The following is a 21,417-nucleotide window of genomic DNA, read 5'->3' as shown; positions in this document are numbered from 1 at the left end:
GAGTCCACAGTCAAACAGGAAATGTCAAATGTGTTTAACTTTGGAAAGTGTTCTTTTTTTAATACTTCCCCTGTGGTTTCGACCTGTTTTTTATTTTATTAACCTGTTCTTTGGTATGTTGTTTTTGCTGTTGCATTTAATCCTCTGTAAGGTTTCTGTGTAACATTTTGTTTGTCACATTAAATAATTAAAAAAAAAAGAGTCAAATGTTGAACACTTCCTGGTTTGACAATAAACTGGATCTCGTGGGATCTTGCAGGAATTCAGTGGGAGGTTGAGACTGAAACACAAAGTGCTAAATTTTGTGTCCACAGTGAAACTGGACATATCAAATATTGAACACTTCCTGGCATGGGTGTTGCTGGGTTGCACTGGACTTCCCTGAAATCTGACTGGACACCCCAGGTGCCACCCGGATGACTGACATGTCACAGCACTGCACGTCTTGTTGAAAAGAGCCATTTTGAAATCGGTGACACATATTGACTGCTAGGTCCCTCCTGTGCAGTAGTTGGAGCTGTGTTCCACAAAAAAGTTCTAATCCACCTTAGTAGAAGAAGAAAAATGTTTGAGCCAGTTTTGAATTTGAACACATTGTCTGAACCACAGACTCCTAGTTATATTAGTGAGTAAACAGCCATTTCTAATGTCTAAAATTATCTTTATTAAACTCAAATTGATGGCAAATTTCTACAACTTGGTATAAATTTAATTAAAAACATAAAATACAGCTTCCTGATGGAGTGGTGTAGAGGTTTTTCTTAAAAAGAAGGCGTGAAAGTACAGGTAATTTGGCCATATTGTGCGGCCATACTGTGAAGTAGCTGAAAAGTTAGAACATGAATTTACATTCAAAATGGTTAAAGTGACAGGGAGTTAAGAGGGGTGTAGTTGGGGGGTCAGGGGAGCTTTACCCCCAGAAGCAGAAGATTTTTGCCATACTTGTGCTCCCAACATATTTACTGAAAAAAAAAAAAACAAACATCTGAAGGACCTAATTGAGATGATGAGGACTCTTTTTTTCCAGTCATGTGAGAATACAAATAAAGGAAATGCTTAAAATGGCGGCAATTAAGAAGGCCATAGTTGGGGGGCCTGGGGGGCCGAAGCCCCCAAAAGCAGAAGACTTTTGCCATGCTTATGCTCCCAGCATGTTTACTGAAAATAGAGTGACACACCTAAATGAGATTGTGAGGACTCTTTTTTCAGGCATATGTCCACGACATATACATATTAAATTCATGAAACTGTGATATTAAATATGTTGCCTTAATTACATTTTAATAAATGGTAAAAGTTTTAATACACAATTGTGTTTGCTTTATATTATTATAATTTTATATTTTACAATTTCAATACATTTTATGTTCATTATTGTTATTATTATAACATCATTTGTATTGTTATTATTATTGTTGTTATTATTATTATTATTAATAATGTTTATGTTATTTCTCACAAATGAGTTGCAGAAAACGACCAGAAAAATTCTGGTTTATGCCCCCCCACAGAGTTACTGTTGTTGGTGTGAAACATTTTGAATAGCACTGAAGCCATGTTTTTCATAGATGTGTAGTGAACATATTCATCTTCAGGTGTGTTACAGTATTACCCGACGTGATCAGGCTGTTAAGCTGCCGGATAATACTGCGACAGGAGGGTCTGTAGTCTGCCTGGTACTCCATACACTGGCTGATGAGGTTGGCCAGCTCTGTCCACTGGGAGGGAGGCAGCTGCTGAAACCGCTTGTAAAACTGTTGCTTCTGCACAAAACACATCAGTGGCACATATCTTTAACTGTCAGCGGCTTTAGCAGGGCTGGGTTTCAATTCAATGTTAATTTTAAAAAGTCCTAATTCAAGGGACTAGGCTCTTCCTTTGGCGAGGCTGAGCTTAATAATGGTAAGTGTGAGTAAACTTCAAAAATCGGAAAAAATCTAATTACCCAAGCTAATAGGACATTTTTAAAAATTAGCGACAAGCTGTGTTGTTTCACAAATAATGCATAGACAGTGGAAAAGTAATTTTAAATAATTTCTCAGCTATACATAAACCATACTGCAACAGGCCTGCCAGCTGGAATTAACAGTAGCAACTAGGGTGTCTTACAATTAAAGTACCACGCTCCCGAGGTCCTGTCTTCCCACTGCTCTATGTTCCCATAGGACGATGTTCCCAGGGACCTATTTTCCCAGGGTAGAAGTTCCTTGTGTTAGACTCCCTTCATGTAAGTGGTAATTTGTTATCTGACTAGCGAGGTATGTTCTCAAGTAGCTACTGTGGTCATATCGCTACGTTGGCTCTCCATGCTAGCTTAGACAGCACTTGGCAATGTCTCGTCTTGCTCATTGCTTTTAAGTTTCATATTTCACTGGGTCTCTACTACATTAACTAGAAGCACTCGGAGAGTGTAAACCTCCGCCAAGACCATGGGGTCACTGACGCCATAACATCTACATGCCGTGGAATCACCGAACCTAAAAAAGTCTAACAATGATGTTTGCTAGTAAAAAAAAGTTTCATCTGCTGTGACTGGATAGCATGTATCCTTAGTGCTTGGCATCACAGTTTATTTCAACTTGCATCTTTCCCAGAAGCTACTGTCATCTGAGCACTGATATTGATATTGCATGTGCTTATAGACAAAAACAAATAATCAATCAATCAATCAATTTTATTTATATAGCGCCAAATCACAACAAACAGTTGCCCCAAGGCGCTTTATATTGTAAGGCAAGGCCATACAATAATTACGTAAAAACCCCAACGGTCAAAACAACCCCCTGTGAGCAAGCACTTGGCGATAGTGGGAAGGAAAAACTCCCTTTTAACAGGAAGAAACCTCCAACAGAACCAGGCTCAGGGAGGGGCAGTCTTCTGCTGGGACTGGTTGGGGCTGAGGGAGAGAACCAGGAAAAAGACATGCTGTGGAGGGGAGCAGAGATCAATCACTAATGATTAAATGCAGAGTGGTGCATACAGAGCAAAAAGAGAAAGAAACACTCAGTGCATCATGGGAACCCCCCAGCAGTCTAAGTCTATAGCAGCATAACTAAGGGATGGTTCAGGGTCACCTGATCCAGCCCTAACTATAAGCTTTAGCAAAAAGGAAAGTTTTAAGCCTAATCTTAAAAGTAGAGAGGGTGTCTGTCTCCCTGATCCGAATTGGGAGCTGGTTCCACAGGAGAGGAGCCTGAAAGCCGAAGGCTCTGCCTCCCATTCTACTCTTACAAACCCTAGGAACTACAAGTAAGCCTGCAGTCTGAGAGCGAAGCGCTCTATTGGGGTGATATGGTACTATGAGGTCACTAAGATAAGATGGGACCTGATTATTCAAAACCTTATAAGTAAGAAGAAGAATTTTATATTCTGTTCTAGAATTAACAGGAAGCCAATGAAGAGAAGCCAATATGGGTGAGATATGCTCTCTCCTTCTAGTCCCCGTCAGTACTCTAGCTGCAGCATTTTGAATTAACTGAAGGCTTTTCAGGGAACTTTTAGGACAACCTGATAATAATGAATTACAGTAGTCCAGCCTAGAGGAAATAAATGCATGAATTAGTTTTTCAGCATCACTCTGAGACAAGACCTTTCTAATTTTAGAGATATTGCGCAAATGCAAAAAAGCAGTCCTACATATTTGTTTAATATGCGCTTTGAATGACATATCCTGATCAAAAATGACTCCAAGATTTCTCACAGTATTACTAGAGGTCAGGGTAATGCCATCCATCCATCCAAATCTGGATTCAGGAGGAGCAGTGTGGTTTTCGTCCTTGTCGCGGCACACTGGACCAGCTCTACACGCTCCATCGGGTGCTCGAGGGTTCATGGGAGTTCTCCCAACCAGTCCACATGTGTTTTGTGGATCTGGAGAAGGCGTTCGACCGTGTCCCTCGGGGCACCCTGTGGGGGGTGCTGCGGGAGTACGGGGTCCGGGGTCCTTTGCTAAGGGCTATCCGGTCCCTGTACGGCCGCAACAGGAGCTTGGTTCGCATTGCCGGTAGTAAGTCAAACCTGTTTCCAGTGCACGTTGGCCTCCGCCAGGGCTGCCCTTTGTCACCGGTTCTGTTCATTATCTTTATGGACAGAATTTCTAGGCACAGCCAGGGTGTAGAGGGGGTCTGGTTTGGGAACCACAGAATCTCGTCTCTGCTGTTTGCGGATGATGTGGTTCTGTTGGCTTCGTCAAATCAGGACCTTCAGCGTGCACTGGGGCGGTTTGCAGCCGAGTGTGAAGCGTCCAGGATGAAAATCAGCACCTCCAAATCCGAGGTCATGGTTCTCGACTGGAAAAAGGTGCTTTGTCCTCTTCAGGTCGGTGGAGTGTCTTTGCCTCAAGTGGATGAGTTTAAGTATCTCAGGGTCTTGTTCACGAGGGAGGGAGGGATGGAGCATGAAATCGATAGACGGATCGGTGCAGCATCTGCAGTGATGCGGTCGCTGTATCGGATCGTTGTGGTGAAGAGAGAGCTGAGTAGGGAGGCAAAGCTCTCGATTTACCGATCGATCTACGTTCCGATCCTCACCTATGGTCATGAGATTTGACTCATGACCGAAAGAACGAGATCGCGAGTACAAGCGGCCGAGATGAGTCTCCTCCGCAGGGTGGCTGGGTGCTCCCTTAGAGATAGGGTGAGGAGCTCGGTCACTCATGAGGAGCTCGGAGTCGAGCCGCTGCTCCTCCACATCGAAAGGAGTCAGTTGAGGTGGCTCGGGCATCTTTTCTGGATGCCCCCTGGACACCTCGCTGGAGAGGTGTTCCGGGCACGTCCCATTGGGAGGAGGCCACGGGGAAGACCCAGAACACGCTGGAGGGACTACATCTCTCGGCTGGCTTGGGAACGCCTTGGGGTTCCCCCAGAGGAGCTGGGGGAGGTGTGTGTGGATCGGGAGGTCTGGGCAGCTTTGCTTGAGCTGCTGCCCACGCGACCCGACTCCGGATAAAGCGGAAGAAAATGGATGGATGGATGGATGGATGGAAAAGCTACCGTTTCTATACATAATTAATAATTTGCTCAAAGTATGTGTTCCCATTTGCCAACGTGTAACTTCAGATGGTGAATGAACCATGGTGACTCCTACTTGTGTATGACACAGAACTAGGAGTCACCTTGCTTCATTCATCTACATATAGTCTTTAGTACACCGTAGTAGGCCCTATACTCTCCACCGACATTTGCTCAAAAGTTGCCAGATGGTCTTTTGTGCTGGGCCTTATCCTTGCCATCTGCTTAAAAAGCAAGTAGTCAAAATCCAATCAAACATATGCGAGGCATTGAGAGTGGACTAATGAACGGAAGATATCATCAGTAACTACAGATACAGAAATACAGATTCCTTATTGTCATCATTGTAACAAGTATAACAAAAGATATGGTAAGCCTTTCAGTACAAATATAAACCTGAGTAAACCATGCACAGACTTGAAAGGTGTGGGGAAGAAAAGAAAATAAACATAAAATTTAACAGAATGAAAAAGGTATGTCCAGAGCGCAAATAAAAAAAAACAAAAAAATTATATGAATGTAGTAGCAAAAAAAGAGATTACATATTTAATAAAAGAGAAAGGGAAAAGTATGTACAAAACTGTTGATATTTCAGTGGCAGTGGATATTGTACATTATACAAATAATGAATATTTAGGAGTTCAATGGTCCGAATATTTCATGAGGTGAAATATTATATAACGGCTAAAATAGATCCTTGTCATTTGACATTTCATTAATTTCTAAACAACAGAAAAGGGACTTACATTTTGATGTGCTTCACTGCTGCTTTGATGTCAACAGTCCAACATGGACTTTAAATAGGAGTCCAAAATTGTTCTCAGTCAACTTGGAAAAACAGTTAGATTGTTCAAAAATAATTCTGACGATGTAATCTGTGATGCCATGCACTGACATTGTGTATATACAAAAAAAAAAAAAAAAAACAAGACTTCAGTCCAGCAAAAAATCACATCAGAAATTAGTCCAGCTCTTCATCCTAACTTCATCCTCTTCATCTTAACAGCTCTTCATGCCTCCAGACGGCTTACGGCGTGGTGGATTTGTTTTTGTGTGGGTGTGTGTGTGTTAGAAGAATTAGCACCGTCAATTAGCTCCTTCAAATTGTTGTCCATCAGCAAAACAAACTCCGCTGTTTAGCTAAACTCCGCCCCCACTAGTGGGCGTTGGTTCCAGTGTACAATGGTACAAAACATATGGAACCAAATTTGCACGCTAAATGGAACCAAACCGCATGCTAAATGCAACACAACACAAATGGGACGAATAATCCATGTCACATGACATACAAAGCACCAATCAAATGACAAGGATCCACTCAGCCGTTATATAAAAACAAATATTGCACTCATTTTAACTGTGGCATATGACATGGCTATTTGGTTCCAGTGGCATTCATAGCTCTATGGCATGTGTTCTAAACTACTGCACAAAAGTTTCCGCTTGGTTAATGAACAGTGCTTCATTCATTTTCTACACACACACTGATTTCAATTAAAGGTCATGGGGGTGCTGGAGCCTATGCCAGCAGTCACCTGGCGAGGGGCAGGGTACACCCTGGACAGGCCCCCAGTCCATCACAGGGCAGACGAGTATTCAGTGTTTGTGTTTTTACCCGTTTCAGATCCCAGCCTTGTAGTGGTACATTCCCATTGTTGAAGATTTCCCACAGAGTGGTACCAAAACTCCACTTATCACATTCCAGACTCAGTTTCTCTGGTGCCTCCAGCACTTCGGGGGCCACCCAAGGGATCCTGTCCAGGATCACTGAACACACACAGGCAGACAGAGAGAACGAGGGAGAGAGAGACAGAGAGAATCTTATCCCAAGAGCTTTTTCTGTATATTAGTCCAAGGGCCAAGCAGGTTTTTGGTACCACTTAAGTGGACTATTGGTTGAGCTAACAGGGGTTTTAAAAGGAACTGTTTGCTCGATCTAACAGGTCATATTTCATAGAATCCAATGGACGTCGACCCTTGATTGACTATTACTTTGGAGACCAAGCTTTCAACACAGTCAGAACTATTGCATTTATTAATCGTATTAGCTCAACCAATAATGTGGATCACTCACAACATAACTCCATAGCACTGAGTCATAGATACACTAAACTACACTATTTTGGAATATTTATGATCAGACAAATGATGTGGTTCACTTTTCAAAATGATTGGAGGGTTTTTATATGTTGACCCCTGTGTAATCAGACCCCTACCTGCCTATAGCTGCCACCCTGGGATGGCCACTGTACATTTGCGACGGTCATAGTATACTGAGGCTTGACTGTAAGTGTTGTCCCCTTGGGTGGTACCAGTGAGGTTAAAATTGGCTTTGGGATCATAGACTACAGTATAATTGGTAAAACTGTGTTGACATTATCATGGTACAACACAGTTTGTCTTCCACTATCATGTATATGGTGCCCTGAGACCATCTTTGCATAGATCTTGAGGCACAGTTGCAGTGAAATCAAAGTGTGAGCGGAGAAAAAGCAGTTGTGCTTTCACATGAATGGAGCTTGTTAAAAGCAGACAGACTGCTACTCTAACAGCTGGACTGAAGACTCCAAAGCAGAGCACAACAGTATTTTCTTAGTCAAGTCAAGTCTAGAAACGTGCTGGTGCTGCACCTTGTCCCATCTATGACACTATAGAACTGCCGTGGGTCCTGGGTGGCGACCACCCAAGCAGACAATTGGTCCATCTCTACAATAACCATCTGTCTGCCACAGTTAGGTGAAACATGGACACCCCCTTGCTGTTCTCCATCTTCTGGGGTCCTCAACACTGAGGCACAGAGAAAAGGACCACATGGCAAAAATGTTGAAGCTGACGCTCCCTCAACGTGCAAGTGACACTGCTCATTTTAGTCTCTCCATGTAACTGCTAGTTTGAATGCAAGTTATTCCAGCAGTAATCAAGGACCCTCCAAAGCATCCTAGAGACCTCTGGCTGTTAAGTGTTTCCATGAAGTTGGTGATGGGCAGGGTGGTATACGTGTAAACCATTGAGTTAGGTCCTGTTGTTGGTATGGGCAGATTTACTGACCTTGGCTTTGCGGACAATGCTGTGATCCAAGCTGAATGAATGGATACTCTGATTCCAGTGCTTGAGAAGCTGTGTAAGGAGTCGGAGCGTCCGGGTTTTCATGGTCCTGGATCACGGCTAAAATCCAGGCTTGTAATGGCTTCTTCTGTCATCAGAGGTGTATCTGTATGTCAGGAATGTGTTGAAATTGTGGAGACATTCACTGATCTCAGCAGTGACATTTATGTCTCCGAGTCCTCGGCCTATGAGATTGAGAAGGACCAGCTTATGGAGTCATGAGATGGCTGGACAGAGGTGTTTGGCGATAACCATGTCTTTTGCAGCAGAAACAAGGTCCAAGTCTTTAGGATCCTGGTGCTGCAGTGCATCTCTAAAGTATTCACAGCACTCACTTTTTCCACTTTTTTTTTTAATGTTACAGCCTTATTCCAAAATGGACCAATTTTTTTTTCTCAAAATTCAAAAAACAATACCCCATAATAACGATAGGGGGAAAAATGTTTTTTTTTTTTGTTTTTTTTTTTTTTTAGGTTTTTGCAAATTTATAAAACATAACAAAACTAAGGAATTACTTGTACATAAGTATTCACAGCCTTTGCCATGAAGTTCAAAATTGATCTTAGGTGTATCCTGTTTCCACTGATCATCCTTGGGATGTTTCTACAGCTTAGCTGGAGTCCCCTTGGGGTAAATTCAGTTAATTGGACATGATTTGGAAAGACACACCATGTAAATTAAAAACAGAATACAATGATTTGCAAATCCTCTTCAACCTATATTCAGTTGAATACACCACAAAGACAAGATATTCAATGTTCAAACTGATAATTTTAAGTGTACAATGGGTGTGCCACAAGGTTCTGTTTTGGGCCCCCTTCTCTTTAGTCTTTGTATTAATGATCTGCCACAGGTGTGTCAGGGCATGGATCTGCAAATGTATGCTGATGATACTGTCTTATACACACATGCAAAAACTGCTGAACTAGCAGCTAGGAAGCTGACAGCTGCTATGGAAAGGATTATGGAGTGGCTTGACCAGTCATGTCTCAGCCTTAACATAAGTAAGACAAAAGGTACGTTTTTTTCTAAACCCAACCAGTGTGTGAGCGATGAAATCATTATAAAAGCTGAGAGGATTGACCTTGTGAGGGAGTTTAAATATCTTGGAGTAGTAATTGATTCAAATCTTAATTTTAAGTCACGTGGAAAAAATGACCAAAACCATCAGATATAATTTGATGCATTTTAGACATATTAGAGGCTGTCTTTCAATGGATGCTGCAAAGACCTTTATGCATGCTATGATTTTTTTCTCATTTGTCATATTGTATCACATGTTGGGGGCAGGCTGGAGAAACAACTACTAAGCCACTGGAATCTCTATATAAACAAACGTAAAAAATTTTAGATAAAATATCTATGCAATATCATCACTGCAGGATTCTAGAAAAGCTGCATCTGTTTAGTTTTGAGAACTATAAACTGTTCTCTAATCTGTGTCTTACATTCAAGATTTTGAATGGATTGGCTCCTTCCCCATTATGTGAATTTGTTAATATTTGTCCGGTGCAGTCCATAAGATCTACCAAAATATCTTCAATAAGAGACTGTTCTGTGCCTTTCCATCGTACTGCTTTTGGTCAGTCAGCTTTTTCTGTGAAAGCTAGAACTCAGTGGAATGCTCTTCCTGACAGCATCAAGAACTCTGATTCTATTGGAAGTCTCAAGAACAAATTGAAAAAGTTTCTGAAAGGTACTCAATTCTGCAACCACTGATTTTTTTTTGAAATATTATGTAAATAGGATTGTGTGAATGTGTTTTGTGTGGATGTGAGTGTACAAGTATATCTCTGTGTGGGTGAGTTATAGTTTTGCAGTTTTGAGTTTATGTTTTTGTGATGTTTTATTATTTATGTTTCAAGGGACTGCAGATGTAAATTAGCTTTAAGCTAACTCTGGTACAATGCATCAAATAGAAACATTTATGTTTTTATTGTACATGGTCCCTTTATAAATAAAATGGAAGGGAAAAAAAAAACTTTATTGTTTTTGTGCAAATATTTGCTCATTTTGAAATGGATGCCTGCAACATGTTTCAAAAAAGCTGGGACAGTGGTATGTTTACCACTGTGTTACACCACCTTTCCTTCTAACAACACTCAGTAAGCGTTTGGGAACTGAAGACACTGATTGTTGAAGCTTTGTAGGTGGAATTCAATCACATTCTTGCTTGATGTACGACTTCAGTTGTTCAACAGTCCGGGGTCTCCATTGTCGTATTTTGTGCTTCATAATGGGCCACACATTTTCAATGGGCCACAGGTCTGGATGCAGGCAGGCCAGTCTAGTACCCGCACTCTTTTACTACAAAGCTATGCTGTTGTAACACGTGCAGAATGTGGCTTGGCATTGTCTTGCTGAAATAAGCAGGGACGTCCCTGAAAAAGATGTTGCTTGGATGGCAGCATGTGTGGCTTCAAAACCTGGATGTACCTTTCAGCATTGATGGTGCCATCACAGATGTGTAAGTTGCCCATGTCATGGGCACTAGCACACCCCCATACCATCACAGATGCTGGCTTTTGAACTTTGCACTGCTGACAATATGGATCAGGGGTGGCCAACTTGTTCCAGAAAGGGCCAAGAGGGTGCAGGTTTTCTTTGCAGCCACCGACTCCACCAGGTGATTTCACCGATTAACTGATTCCATTTCACTGATTCCTGATCTGGATGGTCTCTTTCCTCTTTTGTCTGGAGGACATGACGTCCATGATGTCCAAAAATAATTTGAAATGTGGACTCATCAGACCACAGCACACTTTTCCACTTTGTGTCTGTCCATTTCAAATGAGCTCAGGCCCAGAGAAGATGGTGGCGTTTCTGGATGTTGTTGATGTATGGCTTTCACTTTGCATGGTAGAGTTTTAACTTGCACTTGTAGATGTAGCGATGAGCTGTGTTAACTGACAATGGTTTTCTGAAGTGTTCCTGAGCCCACGCGGTAAGATCCTTTACACAATGATGTCGGTATTTAATGCAGTGCCACCTGAGGGATCGAAGGTCACGGGCATTCAATGTTGGTTTTCGGCCTTGTCGCTTACGTGTAGAAAGTTCTCCATATTCTCTGAATCGTCTGATTATATTATGGACTGTAGATGACCGAATCCCTAAATTCCTTGCAATTGAACGTTGAGAAACATTGTTCTTAAAGTTTTGGACTATTTTTTCCACACAGTTGTTCACAAAGTGGTGCTCCTCACCCCATCTTTGCTTGTGAACGGCTGAGCCTTTTGGAGATGCTTCTTTTATACCCAATCATGACACTCACGTGTTTCCAGTTAACCTGTTCACCTGTGGAATGTTCCAAACAGGTGTCCTGTGAGCATTCATCAACTTTCCCAGTCTTTTGTTGCCCCTGTCCCAGCCTTTTTGACATGTGTTGTAGGTATTCATTTCAAAATGGGCAAATATTTGCGCAAAAACAAAAAAGGTTATCAGTTTGAACATTAAATATCTTGTCTTTGTGGTGTATTCAATCGCATATAGGTTGAAAAGGATTTGTAAATCATTGTATTCTGTTTATGTTTACATTTCACACAACGTACCAACTTCATTGGAATTGGGGTTGTATAAGGTCCCACAGTTGGTAGTGCATGTCAGAGCACAAACCAAACATGAAGTCAAAGGAACTGTCTGTAGACCTCTGAGACAGGATTGTCTCAGGGCACAAATTTGAGGAAGGGTACAGAAATATTTTTGCTCTTTTGAAGGTCCCAATGAGCACGGTGGCCTCCGTCATCCGTAAATGGAGGTTCAGATCCACCAGGACTTTTCCTAGAGCTGGCTGCAAGTCGACACTGAGCGATTGGGAGTGAAAGGTGACCAAGAACCCGATGGTCACTCTGTCAGAACTCGAGCATTCCTCTGTGGAGAGAGGAGAACCTTCCAGGAGGACAACCACCTCTGCAGCAATCCACCAATTAGACCTGTATGGTAGAGTGGCCAGACATAAGCCAATCCTTAGTAAAATGCACATGGCAGCGCACCTGGAGTTTGCCAAAAGGCACCTGAAGGACTCTCAGACCATGAGAAACAAAATTCTCTGGTCTGATGAGACAAAGACTGAACTCTTTGGTGTGAATGGCAGGCGTGATGTTTGGAGGAAACCAGGCACCATCCCTACAGTGAAGCATGGTGGTGGCAGCATCATGCTGTGAGGATGTTTTCAGCAGCAGGAACTGAGAGACTAGTCAGGATTGAGGGAAAGATGAATGCAGAAATGTACAGAGACATCCTGGATGAAAACTTGCTCCAGAGTGCTCTTGACCTCAGACTGGGGCGACGATTTAGCTTTCAGTAGGACAGTGACCCAAAGCACACAGCCAAGATATCAAAGGAGTGGACAACTGTGTGAATGTCTTTGAGTGGCCCAGTCAGAGCCCAGACCTGAATCAGATTGAACATCTCTGGAGAGATCTGAAAATGTCTGTGCACTGACGCTCCCCATCCAACCTGATGGAGCTTGAGAGGTGCTGCAAAGAGGAATGAGCAAAACTGCGCAAAGATAGGCATGCCATGCTTGTGTCAAAGTATTGAGCTTACTGAATATGAACTTATGTACATATGATTTATTAGTCTTTTATTTTTAACTAGAAGCACTCAGAGAGTGCAAACCTCCGCCAAGGCCATGGGGTCACTGACGCCATAACATCTACATGCCGTGGAATCACTGAGCCTAAAAAAGTCTAACAATGATGTTTGCTCAGTAGTAAAAAAAAGTTTTATCTGCTGTGACTGGATAGCATGTATCCTTAGCGCTTGGCATCACAGTTTATTGCAACTTGCACCTTTCCCAGAAGCTACTGTCATCTGAGCACTGATATTGATATTGCATGTGCTTATAGACAAAAACAAATAAGAGACAAAATTCAATTTATTATTCAACTAAACTGCAAATATATGAACTTTTTAACATTTATGAAACACTTCTCTAAACAAGGCCATAGGGTCACAGACCCTAAAGAGATTCCCTCCTTGGCACAGTGATCTGTTTCTTTTTGTCTCTTTCTCTAAAATTGTATATAATAATCATTAGATTATTAATATATAAACAAAAATATATTTAAGAAATATTACAATTTGAAAACAAATGCACCGAAACGTGATGACAGCTGCAACTGCTTAATGCTAACTTTTAACATTGAAAATGCCATAGACATGCTAATGCGTTAGCATTGGGATCCGGATCGTGATCCAGATCACCACTAAAATTTAATCACTTGTTCCTCATGTCATTTCCAACCACTCCGCAAAATTTCAACAAAAATAAATGTAAGAAATATTACAATTTGAAAACAATGCACCCAAACGTGATGACAGCTGCAACTGCTTAATGCTAACTTTTAACATTGAAAATGCCGTAGATATGCTAACGCGTTAGCATCAGGATCCGGATCGTGATCCGGATCACCACTAAAATTTAATCACTTGTTCCTCTTGTCATTTCCAACCACTCCACAAAATTTCATCAAAATCCGTTCAAAACTTTTTGAGTTATCCTGCTGACAAACAGACAAACAAACGCGACCGAAAACATAACCTCCTTGGTGGAGGTAATAAATTTGCAAAAAAAAACACTTTTTTCATGTTGTCATTATGGGGTGTTGTGAGCAGAATTTTGAGGGGAAAAAGAATTTAATTTTGTAATAAGATTGTAACATAACAAAATGTTGAAAAAGTGAAGCATTGTGAATATTTTCCGGATGCACTGTATCTATCTTGGTGTATGGTTGTGAGACTTGGACACTAACCAGTGATCTAAGGCAACAACTGGATGTCTTTGATAGTGTTTGGTAAAAGGTACTTTATTAAACACAGATGCAGCTGGAACTGTCAGTATACTCAGCACAAGAAGTCCAGAGAACAATATCATCTGGGTGGAACCACATGAGGAGAATGGTCAAGGACACTGACAAGAGTTCGACCACAAGACAGTCTGTCAGGTAACAGTATCCATGAGAGGAGCAGCAAACAAGTAATATAGCATGATAAGGAGAGTCAGTGCAGAGCCAGTTATGAAGTTGTAACAGATCACGGAATGGCAGGCTATACTCAGGAGACACGACAAGGCAGCGAGAGTAGGCAAGTGTAAGACAAACACAGGAAATAAATGCGACAAAGCAGGCATGAGAGCAAGAAAATGTGGCACTGGAGTGATAGACTGTGGATGGTTAAATAGTTCATGGAACAATCAGAGAAGAAGTCAGAGTGCAGATGAAGCCGGAAGCCTGAGTAACAGGAAATAAAGCTAATGACAATACACACGAAGCAGATGCCAAAAAATAAAAGCACAAGGAATAACTAAGAGGAGGATGAAATGAATAATTAACAAGGATAAGAAACACAGAGCAGCAAGATGAAATGGTAGATAATAACTTTAAAAGAGTTATCAAAATCCCAAGAGACAGAAAACAGACACCAGAGATGTGAACCACAGCAGCTGCTGGCTTGATGCATACCAGGGTCTAAGCACAGAAATAATCACTCTGAAATATTAGGAGCTGAATATGGAATGTGCACACTGATCTGATTGTGATCATTCAGATCAGTGAGTGTGTACTGTAGACAGCTTTCTTCCTATGTTCATTTGTTTCGTAAAACTGTACATAGTTAACTGTAGCATTACTTTATGTCATTTGTCAGATTTATTCAAATTTCCTGATGATGTTACTGTAGAAAAATTTAATACAAAAGTGTTACCTATATTTCTTAATTTTCCTGGTCACTGCATAGACTTTTCATGTACAATAAATGGATGTGTACAGTGCTGTCGAGGATACTGTTATTTGTTTTACCATCTTTTCCCATCATTGCCATGGTGATGCCGGCATCACTCAGTTTAATGAAAGGAGAGCTGCCCTGTGATGGGTCACCTTCTCTGGCCAGCAGCAGGTTTTTGGCACAGATATTTCCGTGAACAATGTTCTTCTCCTCCTGTCAAGAGCATTACAGTTTAGAAGAGAAGACACTGACAATAATAGTCTGCTGCACACTGAGTTATTACCAAAATGCAAAGTCTAATGAAAAGTGCACACCTTATAAATACTTTGATTACTGAATATTTTTGATTCTGTAGCTCAGTGAAAATCTTTTTTTTTTTTTTTTTTTTTTACCAGAAAGTTGAGGGCAGACGTGAGCTGCTTGGCTATGTCAAGTTTCCAGCTCACTGACACAGATCGCCCTCTCTTCAGATAAAGATCGAGGGCCCCATACTTGACAAACTCCTGCACCATGATGTCTGTAAGACACAGTGAGCTTTGTTTGTACAACTGGACTTCAAATCAGACACAAGTAAGTCAACCTCAACCACTGCAAACACTGGCCAACTGATCAGCCTCACAGTTCGTGCTTTTAATACTGTTATAGACAATAAATCATTTGTTTTGTCCCCGTTTATAGTTAATAAATAAATCTCACTGTAACTAAACCACCTTAAATATTTGCATAGGAAATTTTGCAGAGAATGTCATTTTTATATGATGCCATTCACATTTAAGAGTTTATATAACTCTGTCTGGAGTGTGACCAAATATAAAGTAAATTATACTCCATGAAACTGGTTAATAAACAATCAGCCACTGGTTAATAAACTTTAATTGATATGATTATTTTCATTTTATTTTGCTCTTTCAATTCGATGTTAATGACAAAGAGAATGCTCCATCACCACAACCTGAAAAGCTCTCAACCACCGACAAAGCCATTAATCTCAAATTGACATTAAAAAGACTTGACGCTTGTTCTGATGATCAAACTTTCATCTTGCTTTTGATATCAAGTTAAATGTGTAATGCTTCCTCTTTGGTTAACAGTCTTGGTCATGGTGATGGATGTCATGGTGATGCATGTTGCAGTGATGGATGTCATGGTAATGGATGTCGTGGTAATGGATGTCATGGTGATGGATGTCGTGGTAATGGATGTCATGGTAATGGATGTCATTTTTGATCAGGATATGTCATTCAAAGCGCATATTAAACAAATATGTAGGACTGCTTTTTTGCATTTACGCAATATCTCTAAAATCAGAAAGGTCTTGTCTCAGAGTGATGCTGAAAAACTAATTCATGCATTTATTTCCTCTAGGCTGGACTATTGTAATTCATTATTATCAGGTTGTCCTAAAAGTTCCCTAAAAAGCCTTCAGTTAATTCAAAATGCTGCAGCTAGAGTACTGACGGGGACTAGAAGGAGAGAGCATATCTCACCCATATGGCCTCTCTTCATTGGCTTCCTGTTAATTCTAGAATAGAATTTAAAATTCTTCTTCTTACTTATAAGGTTTTGAATAATCAGGTCCCATCTTATCTTAGGGACCTCGTAGTACCATATCACCCCCAATAGAGCGCTTCGCTCTCAGACTGCAGGCTACTTGTAGTTCCTAGGGTTTGTAAGAGTAGAATGGGAGGCAGAGCCTTCAGCTTTCAGGCTCCTCTCCTGTGGAACCAGCTCCCAATTCAGATCAGGGAGACAGACACCCTCTCTACTTTTAAGATTAGGCTTAAAACTTTCCTTTTTGCTAAAGCTTATAGTTAGGGCTGGATCAGGTGACCCTGAACCATCCCTTAGTTATGCTGCTATAGACGTAGACTGCTGGGGGGTTCCCATGATGCACTGTTTCTTTCTCTTTTGCTCTATATGCACCACTCTGCATTTAATCATTAGTGATCGATCTCTGCTCCCCTCCACAGCATGTCTTTTCCTGGTTCTCTCCCTCAGCCCAACCAGTCCCAGCAGAAGACTGCCCCTCCCTGAGCCTGGTTCTGCTGGAGGTTTCTTCCTGTTAAAAGGGAGTTTTTCCTTCCCACTGTAGCCAAGTGCTTGCTCACAGGGGGTCGTTTTGACCGTTGGGGTTTTACATAATTATTGTATGGCCTTGCCTTACAATATAAAGCGCCTTGGGGCAACTGTTTGTTGTGATTTGGCGCTATATAAAAAAATTGATTGATTGATTGATTGATTGATGGTAATGAATGTCGTGGTGATGGATATCGTGGTAATGGATGTTGTGGTGATGGATGTCGTGGTAATGGATGTTGTGGTGATGGATGTCGTGGTAATGGATGTCGTGGTCATGGATGTTGTGGTCATGGATGTTGTGGTGATGGATGTCGTGGTGATGGATGTTGTGGTGATGGATGTCGTGGTAATGGATGTTGTGGTGATGGATGTTGTGGTGATGGATGTCGTGGTGATGGATGTCATGGTGATGGATGTCGTGGTCATGGATGTTGTGGTGATGGATGTCGTGGTGATGGATGTCGTGGTCATGGATGTCGGGGTGATGGATGTCGTGGTCATGGATGTCGTGGTCATGGATGTCGTGGTGATGGATGTCGTGGTGATGGATGTCGTGGTGATGGATGTCGTGGTGATGGAGCGCTGTCTTAAAGGTGGCTGACGTCACATTTCTATCTGATGTCTCCAGCTCCTTTGTTGTTGTCCTCAGTCTGTTTAATCTTTAGGACAAAAGTTTTTGTAATCCTGACTGATAACTTTGGAAACCATCTGTCTGCTCCCAAGCATCTTCTATTTTTGGATAATAGACTTTACAGTTTCTTGTGATATTCTTAATTTTTTTCAGATTGCTTCTTAGGAGGAACCTTATGGAGATCTAAAATCATGTGCTTCAGAAGCCTTGGCTGAATTCCCCCCCTGCAGCTCTTAAATACAAGAAAACACTGATTCTGACTGCCAGTTAATCATTTAGAAGCTTTTCAAAATATTTCCATCAATTTCTGGAATCTTCCATGTGCAATTTAAAGATGTGTTCATCTTGGTTCATGTAAAGTGGTGACCCAATAAAATCTGACAAAATAAAACAGAGATACATTTCTGTTATTATTATTTTTAAATAGAGTTTTCCATTAGTTTTTAATCACCATGTAATTTGTAATTATATTGTATTTTTGAAGCACTGTATATGTTTTATTTGAAAGTGTTAATTATCAGTAATTACTGTTATTATTATTGTCATTACTGTTTAAAAAAATGGAACATCCTCCTTTGGGGAAAATTTTCTGCCAAGGTGTAATGAAATGTTTATCCACAATCATAAGTGTGTCATTTATGTTGAACTTACTTTTTGCTCCCTGAACACTGACACCATAGACATGAAGGAGATGTTTGTGTGAAATCTGACACATCATGCTGGCAGCTTCAAAGAATGACTGACAAGACAAAAAAAAGTTTTATTACAATAATCAACCCATAAAAAAATCCTATTCCATTGTTTTAGTAACATCTAAACAGACCAACCTCCCAGCAGTTCTTGTGAAAAACATCAAGCTCTTTCAGTAGAACATCTGTCAAGTGTTTCTCCCCGTCACGAGTGTCTGTCTTGTGGCCCTTAAAAATTCGAGTGAAGGATCCCTGTCCGAGGCTTTCACCCTTACATGAACAATACAGAAACAGTTTGCAGTAATGTTCCTGCATTTTTGTCAACTGCCCACGAAGCACTCAGCAGAGTGCACACTTCCACCAAAGTACAGCAGGACCTTCAGCCATGTTCACAACTCCAACCTGTATTCCAACCCTTCAATCACAAAGCTGCACCAGTGTTTTTGAGCAAATCTGACAGCAAACAAATCAACCGTCACCACCATCCTCATCATAGATGACTGGGAATCTCCTCAGACATCTGTGGCAATGACCTCACTTTTAAAAAGTCCTATCTATAGAAAATTTAAAAATCAGTAGATATTTATGATCTGGATGTGGAAAGTTTATAAGTTTAGAAGTTGAAGGGCCAAATGTGGGTTGGGTTTGATATAGGCGAAGGGTCTGCTGCACCTCAGCAAAGGCACGCTCTCCACTGAATGCCCCTCTTGTTGCATTAGAAGCCATATTGGGTCTGGCTGAACTGTTCTATACTCACATATTTCAGGTCTTCATATTTGATCATGTGGAACTGGATATGACTGAATTTGCTCCTTTCCTGTACCAGCAATCCCTGAGGTTCTACAGAGCTGCTGTTCCGTACAATGATCAGATTGGTGAGTTCTTAAAGAACAGCAAACAACATATTTAGAACCATAATTAGGTTTGTTTCATTTTCCATATCATCCCAACTTTTTTTTTTAATGAAGAAGCTCTATAACTGGTGATACAACAGGCAAATGTTGCACCATTCCCACTTTTGCCACTCACATCCACAAAAGCCTGTAATTCTTTTAGCACTGTCATGCCTTGTATGGCAGCACCCTGACATCGGGGTGAATGTGAGGCATTGTTGTAAAGTGCTTTGAGAGTCTGATGCAGACGGAAAAGCGTTATATACAGTAGTGTTCAGAATAATAGTAGTGCTATGTGACTAAAAAGATTAATCCAGGTCTTGAGTATATTTCTTATTGTTACATGCAAAACAAGGTACCAGTAGATTCAGTAGATTCTCACAAATCCAACAAGACTAAGCATTCATGATATGCACACTCTTAAGGCTATGAAATTGGGCTATTAGTAAATAAAGTAAAAAAGGGGGTGTTCACAATAATAGTAGCATCTGCTGTTGACGCTACAAACTCAAAACTATTATGTTCAAACTGCTTTTTTAGCAATCCTGTGAATCACTAAACTAGTATTTAGTTGTATAACCACAGTTTTTCATGATTTCTTCAACTCTGCGAGGCATTAATTTTGTTGGTTTGGAATCAAGATTTTGCTTGTTTACTAGTGTGCTTGGGGTCATTGTCTTGTTGAAACACCCATTTCAAGGACATGTCCTCTTCATCATAAGGCAACATGACCTCTTCAAGTATTTTGACATATCCAAACTGATCCATGATACCTGGTATGCGATATATAGGCCCAACACCATAGTAGGAGAAACATGCCCATATCATGATGCTTGCACCACCATGCTTCACTGTCTTCACTGTGAACTGTGGCTTGAATTCAGAGTTTGGGGGTCGTCTCACAAACTGTCTGTGGCCCTTGGACCCAAAAAGAACATTTTTACTCTCATCAGTCCACAAAATATTCCTCCATTTCTCTTTAGGCCAGTTGATGGGTTCTTTGGCAAATTGTAACCTCTTCTGCACATGTCTTTTATTTAACAGAGGGACTTTGCGGGGGATTCTTGCAAATAAATTAGCTTCACACAGGCGTCTTCTAACTGTCACAGCACTTACAGGTAACTCCAGACTGTCTTTGATCATCCTGGAGCTGTTCAATGGGTGAGCCTTTGCCATTCTGGTTATTCTTCTATCCATTTTGATGGTTGTTTTCCGTTTTCTTCCATGCATCTCTGTTTTTTTTTTTTTTGTCCATTTTAAAGCATTGGAGATCATTGTAGATGAACAGCCTATAATGTTTTGCACCTGCGTATAGGTTTTCCCCTCTCCAATCAACTTTATAATCAAACTACACTGTTCTTCTGAACAATGTCTTGATCGTCCCATTTTCCTCAGGCTTTCAAAGAGAAAAGCATGTTCAACAGGTGCTGACTTCATCCTTATATAGGGGACACCTGATTCACACCTGTTTGTTCCACAAAATTGATGAACTCACTAGTGAACACCCCCTTTTCTACTTTTTTTTTTTTACTAATAGCCCAATTTTATAGCCTTAAGAGTGTGCATATCATGAATGCTTGGTCTTGTTGGATTTGTGAGAATCTACTGAATCTACTGATACCTTGTTTCCCATGTAACAATAAGAAATATACTCAAAACCTGGATTAATCTTTTTAGTCACATAGCACTACTATTCTTCTGAACACTACTGTAAATGCAGGCCATTTACCATTTAAATGTTTCCCAATAACTGTGGATACAGATAGACAAGTAGACTGATTGACAATCTACTTGCCTATCTGCATTTCTTTGTGGTTGTTGATTGATTTGTTTAGTTATGTAGTGTCATTCTTAATTCTTCACCTTGGAGTGGCTTTTGTTGTTTGATTTGGCAAGACTAGACATGTCAAGACAAGAACACAAGGCAGATTGTTTGACTTTAGATTAGATTATATAAGATAGAACTTTATTATGGGAAGTCTCCCTCAGGGAAATTGAGGTTCCTGCAGCATTCTATAGCAGCACACAGGGTAAGAAGCATACAGACTATCAAAAGTAAAAATAAAAAACAATCTGCAAAATTTAAATACAAATATAAATACCAGAAATACCACCCGCTACTGGTTTACTGGCTACTACTGTTCTTCTCCTTCACATCCTTGGTCTTCCTGTTACTCCTCTTCCTTCCGAGTGAGGAGTTGTACAATCTGATGACATGAGGGACATGTCCTGTCATGTTTGTCTACTTGTGGGGTGTGGTTTGTCAGGTTATTATGGCAAGAGGTTGC

The 21,417-nt window shown here is 40.8% G+C and overlaps 1 protein-coding gene across 1 annotated transcript in view; it reads right to left on the bottom strand.

Moving 5' to 3' along the window:
* jak3 (Janus kinase 3 (a protein tyrosine kinase, leukocyte)) overlaps nt 1–21,417 on the bottom strand; it is an 87,323-nt gene that overhangs the window by 40,824 nt on the left and 25,082 nt on the right. The window contains 7 exon segments of the mRNA XM_034180034.1: nt 1,613–1,763; nt 6,625–6,776; nt 14,912–15,050; nt 15,230–15,354; nt 18,199–18,286; nt 18,375–18,506; nt 18,994–19,118. Of these exon segments, the coding sequence (XP_034035925.1) occupies nt 1,613–1,763; nt 6,625–6,776; nt 14,912–15,050; nt 15,230–15,354; nt 18,199–18,286; nt 18,375–18,506; nt 18,994–19,118 (912 nt within the window).

This window comes from Thalassophryne amazonica, chromosome 10 (genome assembly GCF_902500255.1).
Source record: "Thalassophryne amazonica chromosome 10, fThaAma1.1, whole genome shotgun sequence".
Taxonomy (NCBI): domain Eukaryota; kingdom Metazoa; phylum Chordata; class Actinopteri; order Batrachoidiformes; family Batrachoididae; genus Thalassophryne; species Thalassophryne amazonica.
Note: the sequence above shows the minus strand (reverse complement) of the source record. Positions and strands in the feature narration are given on the sequence as shown.